The sequence below is a fragment of the Lupinus angustifolius genome, chromosome LG11 (genome assembly GCF_001865875.1).
Source record: "Lupinus angustifolius cultivar Tanjil chromosome LG11, LupAngTanjil_v1.0, whole genome shotgun sequence".
NCBI lineage: Eukaryota > Viridiplantae > Streptophyta > Magnoliopsida > Fabales > Fabaceae > Lupinus > Lupinus angustifolius.
In genome coordinates, this window is record NC_032019.1 from 18,211,723 (window position 1) to 18,228,305 (window position 16,583).

At 30.7% G+C, this 16,583-nt stretch overlaps 1 protein-coding gene across 1 annotated transcript; it reads left to right on the forward strand.

The window, feature by feature from the left end:
* LOC109359790 (AT-hook motif nuclear-localized protein 20-like) lies at positions 37 to 4,219 on the forward strand. Its single transcript, XM_019604486.1, has 2 exons — positions 37 to 174; positions 2,999 to 4,219. The coding sequence occupies exons 1-2, from the start codon at positions 37 to 39 to the stop codon at positions 3,929 to 3,931; spliced, it is 1,071 nt and encodes a 356-aa protein (XP_019460031.1). The 3' UTR covers positions 3,932 to 4,219.

Sequence of the window (16,583 nt, forward strand, 5' to 3'; positions counted from 1 at the left end):
TCTTGAAAAAAAAAATTTGCTTCCACCCTTGCACGAATGATCCTCAACCGTGAGCTCCACTCCTTGAGGCTCCCTGTGACCTTCTTGTCACTACCACTGGTTGGATCGTTTCTAGCTCGTGATACCACTGTTAGAGAAGAAGAAGAACAGAAGAGTAATGCACAGAAGAAGAAGGTATGAAAGATGAAGCAGTGAAAACAGAGAGAATAGAGAGTTGCCAAATTTAGAAAGTATTAGTTGGGATTAACTACCAACTAACCATAGGAATTGCTATTTATAGAATTAGTTACACAAAGGCCCAAATACAACAACAAGAGGCCCACCAATTTCTACTAGTTCATGAATTACATTTTCCTATACCACGTAATTGAAAAATAGTCCAAATACACTAATTATGTTTATAATGACTAAGATTAAGTTTTAAAATGGCATTGTTCTCTTTTATTTCAAATTTGTATCTCATACAGGTTCATTTTGGTCCACATTTATTATTATTAATTTAGTCTCTTGAAAAATATAATTTGGTCTTTAACAAAGAAAATGAGAAGATTTTATTTTTAAAAATAATAAACATTTCAAGAAACGTTGAATTTTATTTCCCATTGTTAAATTTCTTCCTTTATATTACTTAAATAACGCTTTTGATAAAAATAGAATTACATTCTACCTCTACCCATATCAAGACTAACAAGTAACAACAATAAACATTACCGTAAGATAAAAATGTCAACTTTATAAATCATGCGGGTTCAATTCCATCAATTCCCAAAAGTCATGCTTCACTCTATTTATTTCTCCAAAACCTTTTTTTTTGTAATATGTCTTATTCACTCTACTTTTTGACAAATGGATCTGAGTTCTATATACCGATAAATAACAATCCAGAGTAGTTGTGATTGGGTTGACCCACTTTTTTTTTTTTATATTTCTAGGACACTTGTTTTAAAAAAAAATCATATAGCTCATAGTCGTATTCATTTTACACTGTATGTATTCCATGTAATTTAGAAATGAGTAATCTTTTTTTTAGTACTATCAAAAGTATCTCTTATCCTTTTTCGGTAAAGGAATTAATCTCTTTGGATACATGACTGTCATTCCCAATAAATGTCGTTATCAGGAATTGAACTCTTGACTTTGAATTGATTTAATAAAGCATTACATCACTAATAAATATCTGAAAATAAGTAATCTAAGTTAAAATGAAAAGGAGAAAAACGACCAATTGAGTAATATTCCTTGGAAATTAAGGATATGTATAGTTTCATGGGATGAAATGGCTACGAGGTTCACAATGTCTTCATTATGAACATCTTCATGTTCTATATTTACCTGTCACTCACCCACTCTTCTTACGTTGCTAATATGTCGGGCCCATAGAAAACGACGTGCTCCCCACCTAGCCACTTGCACACGACCCCACACACAAAAAACAAAATAACTCTAATTTCCAATACCTCCAAAAGCAGTGCTTATTCTTCATTTCCCGTTATAATCCCACCAAAACCAATAAGGAAATAAAAATAATGTGGTCTATCTTGAGAGACTATCACATTGTGAAGTTTAAGGGCTTGAGTAAGGTAAATATATTCCTTTTCTCGTAAAGGAGAATAAGATTGTTTTGACGATTTTAACCTTTCACTCGGGGTCCTCATATAGGTAGAGAGGAAAGTATTTAAAAAACAAAAAGAAATAAAATATATGATATGGTACTTTTACTTTTTAAATGATAGTTTTACTTTAAATGCAAAAGAAACTACAATAAATTATCTTTCCTTTTGCTTCTTGGTGAGTAGAATACAACACCATTATGCAAAGCTCTTGGAGATGCATTAAATATATTATTCTATTAATCTCATATTGTCTTATTAAAATGAGAAGATTAAATCTATATACTGACAGTGTAAAGATGTATATATAGTCAGTGTATTATCTACCGTTTATTTGGATTATTTTTGTGAAAAGTCAATAATAATTGAAAATGAATATTGGATGATACAGTGACACTGTAAAGAACTCTTACACTGTCAGTATATACATATTTTTCTCTTAAAATAAAATAAACTAACCAATATTATATATTATACTCATATAATGTGTGTTCACCACTTATAAGCACCACACCAAATAAAAATATTTTATGGATATTTGTGTCCAAGATATGCTAAAGCTTATAACCCTTACATACACAATTAAATGAATTATGTTAAAAAATATATTTTTTTAGTGTGAAAGAAAATATTGTAGCTTCCCAAATGACAACACAGCTAAGACCAAGAAAGAAAACCAATTTCAATAACATTTCTTTTCCTATGTTCTTGTCTAGTTAACGGTTTGTGTTCTTTCTTCTCTTTCTATCTACATCGTATTATTAGATAGTCTGTCCTATTTTTCACTTCTATGCTTCACCTCACCCTTTTGCTTAGTTTTCTAAATTTTATATCTTTTTAATTTCTCTATTTCAGCCCTCGTAGTTGCTCTTTAATTTGTGCTTGATTCTGTGAACGGATTCGCATCTGTTCCATCTTCTCTCCACTAAGATCACTTCATGTTCTTAACAAGAGAATAAGCAAACAATAAATAAATAAATAAGAACAAACCTTCTTGATAGCTTCTTTGCACTCATGAAATACCCATTTTGATCAAATTCTCTTATGCCCTCTACTTGATTCCCTTTGAGTAACTGAATCTAATTCTCTCTTCCAGGCACTTGATCTCATTCCTTTACCCTCTTCCTTGAGAGTGAGAAACATATGTTAGGTCTAGCCCTTGATTTGTTTCTTGTGAGGGTTTGACTTTTTTTGTTTCCATTCTTCAATTTGAATTCTTAAGAGACAACAAAGTGAAAAGAAAACTACCCACCTAGGGAAGGAAAGACAATCTAGCCCTATTGTTTTCTAGGTCATTACCATCATCTTCTCTTCTAATTACTATTTCTCTTTAGTTTAGTTTTATTGTGGTTGTGGACTATAATTTAAAACACTAATCTTTACCTTAACCTGAATCTTTTACCACCAAGCGAGCAACTCTGGCTAACCCTTGGTGGACGAGTCAGGTGGGGTTATCTGGGGTTGACCACCCAGGAACCCATTCACCTGGCTTCATCGCCAAACCCCAGACGAACCTCACCATCAACGAAACAAATAGTGGTGGCAACAACCGAGATCTTGAAGATGAAGACAATAAGGGGGATGATCAAGAACCAAGAGAGGGTGCAGTTGAAGTTGGAAACCGGAGACCAAGGGGAAGACCAGCTGGATCAAAGAACAAACCAAAACCACCAATCTTTGTGACAAGGGACAGCCCAAATGCCCTAAAAAGCCATGTGATGGAGATAGCTGCAGGTGCTGATGTTGCTGAATGTGTAGCACAATTTGCAAGGAGGCGCCAGTGTGGGGTATGTGTCCTTAGTGGGAGTGGCTCTGTGGCTAATGTCACTCTTAGACAACCATCTGCTCCAGGTGGTGCTGTTGCACTTCATGGAAGGTTTGAGATCCAAACCTTAACTGGTGCATTCTTACCTGGACCTTCCCCTCCGGGGTGCACTGGGCTCACGGTGTACCTTAATGGAGGGCAAGGTCAGGTTTTGGGAGGAAGTGTTGTTGGGTCTTTAGTAGCTGCTGGACCTGTTATGATCATTGCTGCAACTTTTTCTAATGCCACTTATGAGAGATTGCCACTTGATGATAGTAATGATGAGGGGCCTGGTGGTGCTGTGGCTGCGACCACACATGATGGTGGCAGCGGTGGATCATCACCACCGCGGCCACCCGGAATAGGAAGCATGAGTGGGGGTCAGTTGCAACAGGCTGGGATTCCAGATCCACCAGTATCTCATCCTTTGTATAATCTACCGCCAAATCTGTTGCATAATGGAGGGCAAATGGGGCATGAAGCTTTTGCTTGGGCTCATGGAAGGCCACCTTATTGAGATGTGAAAGATAGAGAGGTAGAGATCTAATCAAATTGAAATCTGCTTATGCTTATGACCGTTTGTTGTATTTTGAAGAACTGCAATTGGAAGAGTTATAAAAGTTAAGAGTACTAATAATATAGGTTTGAAGAAATGTGAGAAGAGGAAAGAATCATGTGTAATTTTATCATTGTATATGTATTATGAACTTTACTTTCCTCTTTTGCTTCTGTGTTTGGAATAAAAAAGATGATCATGAAAGTCTTTTTAATATATTTATGAATAGTTTAGTTGTTTTTCTCATCATCAAGTAGTATATTTTTCTTCCTTTAATTTATAAATCTCTTGGATTCTATATTTATTATTATGTTATATTATCTTATAGATACACTTCATGGGTTTCAAAGTTTAAAAATATGATGGGATATCAAATGATTAAACATACAAGATATGATGAAGTTTGTGCTAGGAAGGGGGACTTATCTTATGGAATGGTAAGTCCTGTGTTTCCTTAATAAACTTATTGGGTTGATATTGAAGTGCTTAAACATCAACTACTACTTCTTTCACCTTTGCTCTGGGTAGAAAATGAGATCACTTTTAGGGTTTATGAATACCAGCTTCTGCATCTGGAATTTTGCTTGCATATATAGATGCACAACGGAATAGGGTTGCTTCCGATACCTCTTTAGAGTTAATTTGAGAGTTGGATTTTGGAAGAATGAATGAAAAATAAAAACTTGAGAGTCAAGAAATAAACTTACAATATGACTCTTAAATCCAACTCCAGAAAAGGAATCTTGTTTAATCCTAAATGCTGCGTAGATGATATAAAATAGGTTGTTTCACAACTTTGTGTTACTATGTGTACCAAAGTGTTTCATTTGGCTAAAACGCAAAAAATTTAATTAAAAATTAACAAAATATAATTTTTTAACTAACCACAATACTTTAACGAATGTGACACAAAGTGTAGAAAAACATTTAATCATTAACCAGGAACTTCGCAAACAAAGAAGACAGCATTTAGGAATAAATTAGTTTATGCTTATATATCTGTGCAATTTGTTTTATTTAATGAAGAAGCTCCTCTTAATAAGAAAAATTGTAAATTCTACCACTATATCTCAACCGACAAAATTTTGTATTATTAGATAAAGAAAGGACCCAATTTTTCTTTCTTCCAATATTGAATATGTTTACCTTTTTTAATTTAATACTTCAACTATTTAGTATTTGGGTTGAAAAATATAAACATCTTCATGAACGTATACAAATAACTACATATAACTTTAAATGAATAACATGGAGCTTAATACATTCATATTAGTATGAATTTTGAAAAGGTTTAGATTAATGCAATTATCATTTAGGAAATCCCGAAACATTACATCCCTTTGTTGCATGTACACCTCTCCATCACACAAATTAAAAGTGCTCTACAATATAACTTTGCTGGGGTGTATGTATCTTACATAAATTGCTGTTTTTCCAGTTGAAGCTGTGTCTGTTTGATTATATATATGACTCTCTTCTATATATATTGATTTATGATTTGATCAAGATCCACCCAGACACTTCTGTCATTCACACCCACGTGCTCTGGTTTTCCTTGTCCATGTCTATAGCTGGATTAAGATTGCCGCTAAAAGGGGTGACCCCTTTTCCAAGAAATACATAACTTTGATTGAAAACATTGTTTTTTCCAAAAATAATACAGACAGACATAAGCTGTTGGATTTATACGCCTAGTCCAAAGTTTCACTTAAAAACTTTGACTGAGAATGGAAGAATTTTTATATCAACATTATATTATTTATTATTCATATTTAATTTTTTTATTTTTAAATATATGTAATATAAATGATAAATAATATATTAAATATATATAAATTTTTATTCTGATAATGTATAAATATTATACTCATATTATTATGGGTAGTTTTTTCCCTCGTCTCTTTGAGTACATTAAGGGTCCATTACTTGAATAAAAATAATAAGGTAGGAACATAGGATGATCATATATATTTGCTGTTTTGGAGTGACGTAGAACGTATTCAATATTGACCCTTGATTTTTGGTAGCCTTATTGGCTTTGGTGATCTTACAAATAAACCAAAAGTGTACCAATTTTAAAATAATATATACAGGATAAAACAATATTCGTTTTTAATGACAGCACGCCTCTTAGCTTTAAAATAATTCCTTAAAAGGTAACTAGTTCATGTCCATACGAAAGAAAGAGAAATGCATTAAAATAATTTCTTTTAACAAAGTGTATGTATGGCTCACACAACATAGGCATGGAAACAAATAATTTTGGGTGTGTGACCCAACTAACGTCACTCACAATAATTAAACAATTACCTTTGATCTTGAAAGATACATGAGAATTCAAAAGCAAACAAACTCCTTATTAGTTTTATTACAATATTTCTAAAATGTATTGGTTTTATTTTCTTGTTTTAGTTTGTTGTGGTGTTTATCCAAATTGTTCCTTTTATATGGGTTAGCACCCCTTATCTTGCTTAATACATGTTCACTTTGCTTAGCAATAAAAAAATGATATTGATACAATATGTGAATACTAGTAAATACTCAAATATCATCAAGAATGACTTTGATACCACTTCAGGATAATTAATCCAAATAACCCACAAGCCAATGTCAACCCTAGAGAGTGAAAAAGAATGTGAAAAACTAAAGCGCAACTAAATGGATTAGAAAAGATAGTGGGGTAGGGTTCTGCTGTCAAATGACAAAATGAAGGTTTTGCATCCTCTAACTCATGTACATATAATACGCCATGATTAATATTTAATAACACACATTCAACAACGCTTATGTGGTGGATGCTATTAAGTGTAATGCAGAAGAGAATTAACAGTGTTTATTAAAGCAAGTACCGTTAAATATGTTATCTTTAATATTGCTTATTGAAGAAAGCGTTATTAAAAATCATACTCCATCATATATTTAACAATACTTCTTTAGTGAGTGCGGTTAAATGTGGTATCTTTAACAGTGCTTATTGAAGCAAATAATGTTGAAGGTGTTATCTTTAACAACACTTATTGAAGCAAACGTTGTTAAAGATCATACATTCATATATTTAACGACACTTCTTCGGTGAACGCTGCTATTAAAAGTGTTATTTTTAACGTCGCTTATTGAAGAAAACGCTGTTAACGATCATACATTCATATATTTAACACTAATTCAGTGAACGCTGTTAAAGATCGTATATTCATTCATATGTTTAACAACACTTCTTCAGTGAGTGCTGTTAAACGCTTGTTTTAGTCAGCGAGAATATAATCCTTTCAAATTAAAAAACAAAACCTCTCACACAATAATACACATATCACTTGGTTTATTATTTCACTTATTTTCTTCTTCTCCATGAGTTAAATTTTTTTCCTTTTTTGTTTTTAGTTTCTCTCTTCAAGCAAATTATCAGTTTTTGGTTTTTCTCTTCAAGCATATGTTAAATCGTTATTTTATTTTAGCTGATTTATTTCTTTTTGATTCAGTCTTGATTCTTGCATTTACACCATAAATAACAAGTCTTTGATGCATTTGAATCATTATTTTTTAAATAATTACTTTATTTATAATCAATGGTGAAAACATTTTACTAATAGTGTGATTTTTATTTGTTGTGAAGTTATGCAACTATGGTATTCTAGGTTTTTGGCTATGGTTCATTGGTTTAGACTACACGGTTTGAGTATAATGGTAAATGTTATTTCTCAATTGCTGCTAATTTTGTATTTTTTTATAATTTTTGCAATTTATTTAGAGATGTCATATTTTATTTGTATTTACCGCTTGCATTCATTGAGGAACACATAAACACTTTATAAGGACTTGCACATTGGAGGAGAAAGAATTAACAATTTGCATAAGAACTCATTACTCATATGTTATTCTATAATATTGGAATCTGTTAAGGTTGAATGTAGCTGAAGTCGTTGGTGATTTAACAAATCTATTGTAGATGTGGTGGATTTGGACATACTTCTCATGTGTTTGATAGAATATTTGGGAGATATATCGTATTATTTAAAAAGTAGATATTTAACAGCTTGTTTCGGTGAGCGCTGTTAAATGTCTACTTTTTACAGCGCTTCAAAAAACGCGGTTAAATATAACCTTATGTACTACTACGCTCACACATAGAAAACGTCCCAAAAATGCTATTAAATGACAATTTTAAGTGCTATTGTTTTGTTATTCTGGCATGATGATAACTAGCAGATGTGAACCTTATAATTAATTTTTTATGAGAAAAAGATGTATACAATGATAATGTAAAACTATTTTACACCATCATTGTATCATCTACTATTCATTTTCAATTATCATTGAGTCTTAAAAAACAATCAATAATTTACTGTATATACATCTTTACATTATCCATACATAAATATTACACTCAATTTTTATATAATGGCTAATTAGTGACCACATCCCTATATTTGATAATCTCATTGGGACAATTATTAACTAGCCATTACAATTAATAGTTATCCCGTGGATATATTCTACTCACATTATACCTCGCACTTACTATTAGATAATCGAAACATTTTTACATAATTAATTTATTACAATTAAACCCTTATGCTAGATGATAATAATAGGTATATGTTCATTATAGGCGTTTATATATTCTAATTATACAAAAGAGTCTATGCACATGATATGAAGTACACAATCTTATATTAAACCTTAGCTTCATGAAATTGATAAACATCTTTCTGCTTCACTATAACTTTAATTAATTATGAATATGGTAATGACTTGCAACTTACGTTTAATTAGACTAGCGCGCCTTCGTTTCCAATAATGAGTTAAAGTGAGTGAGTCATGAATAGATATCTTATTAGATTCACTTTCTAAGTTATTTTATATATTTTTAAAAAAGTTTTGTAAGTTTCTTTCGATATATCCTTTCAGTTTTCAAATTAGTCTTTTATGTTGTTTTCTTTTTAATTTGGACTTCTATGAGTTTTTTTCTGGTTGTTTGTAACTTAATGCAATCTTTTAATTATACAATTTAGAAACCTAATAAAAATATTTCGTAAATCATTTTTATTATCAACTCAGTAACACAAAAATATGTATTTTTGTTGAGATCGAATTAAGAGAGATATGATAAAATCTAGTCAATAAGATCAAAATGAAACAACAACAAAAATTACAAAACAAATTAAAAACATAAAATTATTTAGAGGATAACGTAGCAAGTTTGCCTTTTGGAAATATGACTTAAAGGATGAATAATTGAATATGTTCATGATTAGATGTTCGTCTTTTCCAATATCTGTTTTGAAATTTAATTAATCAATTAACATGTCAAGTGAATAAATTAGTAACACATGTTTAAACGGCTCAAAGTTTCAAACAACCTTGTAGTGATTATGCTGACAGATTTAATCGATTAATAAGCATTAAATTAGAGAATTATAATGTGGACTGATAATGAGTTTAAGGAATGAAATAAAGATAGTTAATGGTTCGAATCTCATACAACAAAAATACTAATACTAATAATTGCTTATTAAAAAAACAAGTGGACAAGTGGTTAGTTAAGCTTAAACAATCAGTTTCTTGCATTTAATGCAACCAAAACGTCCGGACGGCTATGTTCTTTTGATTCCGATAAAAAGATTTCTTCTAAAGAAAAACAATTTTTATTCCGTACTCTCTTGTTCTTTTGCAATTGTCTTTTTTTCATAGTTTTTTCTTATTTAAACCTTTGTTCTCAAAATTTAAGAAAATATTGATTATATATTTATTAATTATATCCTTGTATTTTTTATTGTGAAGATTAACAAAATTGTAGAATGAAGTGATGAGAGAAATTGAGAAAAACTATAACAAGAAAAATAATAACAATTTTGTTAAAAGTAAAATATCAATAATTTTCTTGACTTGTGTAAGAAAACCTATAAGAACACTTTATATAGAAAGTGATGTGATGATATATAAGATGCTGCAACCATATTAAAACCTGAATTTAATTGCATAAGTGTGATTCAGCATTCATATCCGAGGTGTGTAAGGGTACACCCTCAAATTATTTTCCTCCCCATACTTAATATTTGTTGCATCCTTTAATAATATAAAATTGTATCAATGTTTCTTAATTGTAATATAAAATTTTGATTTCACTTAATCAATGTTATTATTGAGTCAATTATGAGATTAGAAAGTCACTAGTTAGAGTAGTTTAATAATTTTATATTACAGTTTTAAAAACATTATTATTACACAAATACTTAAATAAAAACAAATAAAAAATGTTTTACAATAATAAAATGTCATAAATAAGTTGAAAATATTGTCAAATAACATAGTTTTTTTAAATTTGACAACAACAAAAGCGGTTAAATAATTTTAAATCTAATTTAAACAAATTATGTTTTGTAATAATGTGAGCTAAAAAATGATAAATGAAATTCCAATAATGACAAACATAACCACAATTAAATTGAAAACATAATATTTTTTCCTGGTAAGACGCCATGTTGATATTATTTAAAAAAAATGATTGATTAAGCCAAAGAGACTAATTAGATAGGTCGAGTTACCGATTTTATGAGTAAAATAGTCAAGTCAAACTGATGCATACCGATTTTAGCTCATAGCCAATCAATTGAGCAATTTCAACCAATTTGGTGTCCATTCTAGGTTTGATCAGCTTGTCTAGTTGAATTCAGTAACATTTCATATATTGCAACTTGCACTCCCTGACTCTATGTCCTAGATCCATCATTATTCTAGAAAGAAGATACATAAGATACATGTCGAATAATTAATGGAGTTAAGAAGATATTTTATTCTCTATTTTTATACCGCACTTTATTTATAAACTAATAAAAAGAGGATATTAATATGTGTGCTATAGAGTATATGTCATGTACATTTGAAGGTAAGTTTTTAAAGAAATATATATTTAATATTGAAATAATTTTATTTTTCTATAAAAACTCGATATCTTAAGCATTTTTAATATGTGCCGAAAGCACACATGAAAATCCATTAATAAAACCCAATCACATATGAACTCATTAGTACTTACCCAAAAGTTAATGTGATTAGCTAGCACTAGCAATCCTTCTAACTAGAAGACAAACACATTGTGTTAGTCAAATTTTCTTTGTCCTAGCAAAAATTTCTAAAGTTGATTAAAGCTAAACAAGACTTTACTTAAGTCATATGATTTGATCAACTATAGCGCTTAAGGTACCCTAGAAAATTGCAACATGAAGAACATCTTCACATGGATTCACGTGTCATAGTTCCTAATCCTTCATTATTTAATTACAATGTTGTAAGCAACTTGGACACAACATTCCAAAGATAAAGTTACTATTTTCTTAATAGAGATATGTTATCTCAGTTATTGATCCATATATTATCTTACAAAATAAAAACATATTATATCAATTAAAAAATCTAAATTTTTATTATTATTGATATTTTTGTTTCATTATTATTTGCGTGTAATAATGTATGATATAGTATCTGAAGCAACATATCTTTATTTCCGGTTTTAATGGACCCCTTTTAATCCAATAATTAGGAGCTCTTGCCATAAGTTAATTCTTAAGTGTATAATTAACACCATTTTAAAAACATAAATTAGCTGTTGTGTCTTAAAATAGTTGAGCTTTTGTTGAATCTTGGAAAGGAAATATGATAAGCGGAAGCAATCAATCAGAGAGAAATAATTAGCTCTGATACAATGTTAAAATGGTAGTAGGCATGGATAAGAGAGATTCTTGATGAACAAGAAAGAATGAGAAATATGTTATTTAATTGAATTAAATTCCAAAGTTACATTGAATCATCTATATAAAGGGAAGAAAACACTAACTATCCTGACCAAATTAACTAACCGACTAACAAAAACTCAACTATTTTAACATCTCCTTTTGCTCTATGCCTTTCCAAGTTTAAGCTATCATTATGATTATGAGAAGGCTTACATATAAGGAAATCCATTAAAGCTATCATTATGATTATGAGATGGCTTACATATAAGGAAATTCATTAAGGTTGCGTCAATAAATTTAGACCACCCATTAAAACCTGTGATTTAAAAGTGAGGATGAGAATTGAGTTATACTCATTAAGGTGGAGTGGGTTCAGATATGACCCAAGAAAAAAGAGGAATGTAACCTGCACAATCCACTAAATCAAATGGACCCGCTATTTATCTGTTTCCTCCTAAATTTCAGGATTAAATATGAGTTTAAAATATATATATACTGACAATATAAATTTTTTTATATTGTTACTATATCATTCATAATTTTGATTTGTACTACTTTTATTTGAGAATCAATAATAGTTAATAAATTAATGGTGGATAACTGACTCTGTAAAAATTTCTTATACTGTCATTATATGGATAGTAAATCCATTCAATATTCCCTCTCTACCACGTCACTTTAATAATTTTATGGATCATTAAGTACATATCTTCCTTGTATTAAATAGGATATGATAATTATGAGTATAAATTGTTAGGATGTTTTGATTAAGATGTATTATTTTATTTACATTCATGATTAATACTTTCCTCAATGATTATATTGATGTGTGTACATTAACTGCATATGACAATTAAAGTGAGAAGAAGCAATAAACAGGAACATTTGATATGATTCCTAGTGCTAATGCAAATGCAAAATAATCAAAGAATTTTTGTGTTTCTGATGTAAGTTGCATTCAGTAATCTAAAAAGTGTTAGAATAAACCAAATGATTGCCATTGATACAATTTAATTAGAAAATGATATGTTATATTGCCATGTTTGGTTGAAACGACAGCCTTTATTATATATCTTAATTGCTATCAACAAATGAGTGCCCTCAAATGTCGCTCAATGTTTATCAAATTATTCACCTTCACTAACGATACTAACTTAACTATTTTTAATCAGAAAAGTGAATTTCATTAATGAAATATGGTACCATAGGCACAGGAAATGCAAGTGATAATTGAGAGCTAACACATTGGCAGCTCACAAAAAAGAAGGAAAAGAAGATAAACGCAGCTGCACATATTGATGGTATTTGGCTAATACTACGTAGAATGGGTAATGCGTGAGAAATTATTATATAATATAGTAGTTTCAATCATATATTTACGACTGATTTAGAATAAATTCATCAATTTTAAATCATTAATGTATTATCAATGATAAAAATTAATTGAGACCATTAATTCTGAATCATGTAGTAATTTTTTAGCAATACAACAATGGCTACTGAATTCAAGCAAAATCTATTTGCCACTGATGCACCAGTTTCACCAATTCAGCCTACCATTGATGCACCAAACTTCACTTTTGATCAAGCCAAATGCACCAGTTTCTGTCCTGACCGTATTTCCAAGCACCAAGTCTTGGCCTGATACAACATCCTGGCCAGCTAACCGTATCTATTTGGCTAGTGCTTCTAGTTGTTCATTAAGGGTAGTTTAGACATAATCTTGTTAGAAATTTATAATTTATAATTAAGGTGGACATCATATATTTGATACAATAATATCTGCTATTTGTTTCCAGGGTTACATTATAAGTGATCTAATTATTGGCTCCCCTTAGATTTCTAAAAGCTCGCTTAATGAGTGAATACCCATCAGGTTAACCCATAGGGGATAATGAAAACCCTATAAGTTAACGGACGCACAAGGAAGGTTATGATCCCAACACACCAAATCAAATTCAGTTTTCTCTTCTCTCGTCAAAGTAAAAACGCAAGTCCCAAGAGGAATCAGAGATTTGGTTGAGGAAGACCATCATACTACCAAACCTCTTTCAGAAACATATATAAGAGCACATTCAGAACATGGATTCAGGTATGATACTGCATCATTTGTTTCATATATGTGTGTGAGAATCATGAGATTCAAGATCCTAAGATTGATATTTCACCAATCATAAGGAATTCCCAACAAGTGGTATCAGAGCATAAGTTCTGAATTTTTATGATTTTCCATTAAAGGTGTTTTCCCAAATCTTGTATGAACCCTAATTTTAATTTGGAATTTTTTTTATGTTTCTGCTATGATGCTATAAAAAATTGGGAATTTTTGGAAACACTCAATGTTTGTGTTGTAAATTATGATGGATTCAGATCACATGGAATTGAATTGTTATGAGTTATGTTTTTTTAGGTATATCTTACCAATTCAGTTTTAGTATTTTGAATTCATGGAAGAATAATGGAAGGACTCGCTGCAACTTTTTTTGCTATAAAACATTAATATTGTGTTCAATGTCTATGAGAGTGCATTGTTAGATGACAGACTATGCATCTTTGTGTTCAATATATGTATTTCAGCTTTCACGTTCTCCACGTTTTAACATGATTGAAGACTTACAATAAATAAATAAATAAATATATATATATATATATATATATATATATAAAAGCATATGGCTGTGTAATATATATAACTCAATTTTTTCCATCTCTATGTGGTAACAAGTTTACAGCTAATGTGAATTGCAATATATATACATGTTATGGTTTCAGACTTATATATAAAGCATGATATATATATGTTCTTGGTTTTCCTTTTCAATAAATTTTTTGTGTACTAATATCACGCTTTTTTATAATAGATCTATATTGTTTACTTTATTGTCTGATAATTATTTTTAATTAATTGATGCAATATGTTGCCAAAGTAACATCTATTGTGGAAATTAATTGAATTACATAGATGAGTATGAGATTATTTATGCAAATTGTGTTCGGCCCAAAGGAAGACACAATTTGGCCAAATAATAACATACATATGATGATAAATATGTAACAATTATAAAGTTTTTTTTTTCTTCATGTGAATAATAGTCGCTCCAAAGAAAGACAATTTTTTGACAGAACTAATTGTTAATATTTGATCATTACATTGAGAGTACCACTTATAAATTAATTTCTCTGTCCAAAGACTAGAAATTGATATTGTGCTAGGTATCTTGTGATGAGTCTATTATGTGAACATGTCTTATTTTTCATATATATTACATGACTTGTTTGTTTAGATTTGAACATGTTATTAATTCTTTGTTATGTGGATTCAATATCTTTTATCAATGCTGCAAATTTTTCTGCTCAAATCCGTAACATCCAATTGCTGAATGGGATAAACTTTAAGGTCTGGAAGGAAGCCGTAGAAATTATTCTCGGCTGTATGGATTTGAATCTGGTACTTTGTGTGGAGATACACATTTTCACCGCGGAAAACCTCGATGAGGCTAAAATTGAGAAATGAGAACGTTCTAACCGAATGTGTCTGATGATTATAAAACGCTTTATTCCAGATGCGTTTCGGGGCTCTATATTTGAGGGTGAAAGTGCAAGGAAGTTCCTTGAAGAAATAGAACAATTCTTTGCCAAGAATGAAAAGGCGGAGACGAGTAGCCTTTTTGGCTAAACACATCTCCATGAAGTATACAGGCAAATGGAACATAAGGGGGTATATTATGGAGATGTCTAATCTCACATCAAAACTCAAGTCACTTAAGTTAGAGCTTGGTGATGACCTGCTCGTGCACTTGCTTTTGATCTCTCTTCCTGCACAGTTTGGGAAATTCAAAGTGAGTTATAACACTCAGAAGGACAAATGGTCCCTTAATGAGCTTATATGTCACTATGTGCAAGAGGAAGAGAGGCTGCAAAGAGATAAGGCTGAAAGTGCTCACTAGCTATGACCCCTAAAAATAAGAAAAGAAAGAGCAATAAGGGTGCTGCGAAAGGGCCTTCTCAACAAAAGAAATTGAAGAGTAATGAGGAATTTACCTGTTACTTTCTGTAAGAAGCAATGATACATAAAGAAAGAGTGTCCTAAATATGCCCCATGGCATGTAAAGAATGGTAAATTTCTAACTCTTGTTTGTTCTGAAATTAATTTGGCTTTTGTACCCAATGATACTTGGTGGGTAGATTCTGGTGCTACTACTCACATTAGTATCACTATACAGGGTTACCTGTGGAGCCGATAGCCAAGTGATGATGAAAGATTCATCTTTGTGGGCGATGGCAAAAGGGTTGCAGTTGAGGCTATTGGAACATTTAGATTATGTTTAAGAACTGGTTTTCATTTCGATTTATTTGAGACATTTGTTGTACTGTCTTTTAGGTGGAATTTAATTAGTGTTTCCAGCTTGGACAAATTTGGTTTTTCTTGTTCTTTTGGAAATAATAAAGTTAGTCTCTATCAAAATTCAAATGTTGTTGGTTCTGGTTCTGTAATTGATATAATCTGTATATGCTTGATGTTTCCAGTTCCACTAATGAAATACTGCAAACAAATTCACGTGGTACAAAACGAAAATTAAAAGAGAATTAAGCCACCTTATGGCACAAGCGTTTAGGTCATATATCTAAACAAAGAATTCAAAGACTTGTGTCAGATGAAATTACTGACCCTTTAGATTTATCAGACTTTGAGGTATGTGTTGAGTGCATAAAGGGAAAACAGACAAACAAAAGGAAATTAGGTGCCAAAAGAGCTAAAGATGTCTTAGAACTAATACATACAGATATATGTGGTCCTTTTCCTATGCCTTCTTGGAATGGATAATATTATTTTATTACGTTCATAGACGATTACTCTAGGTACGACTACCTATATCTTATAC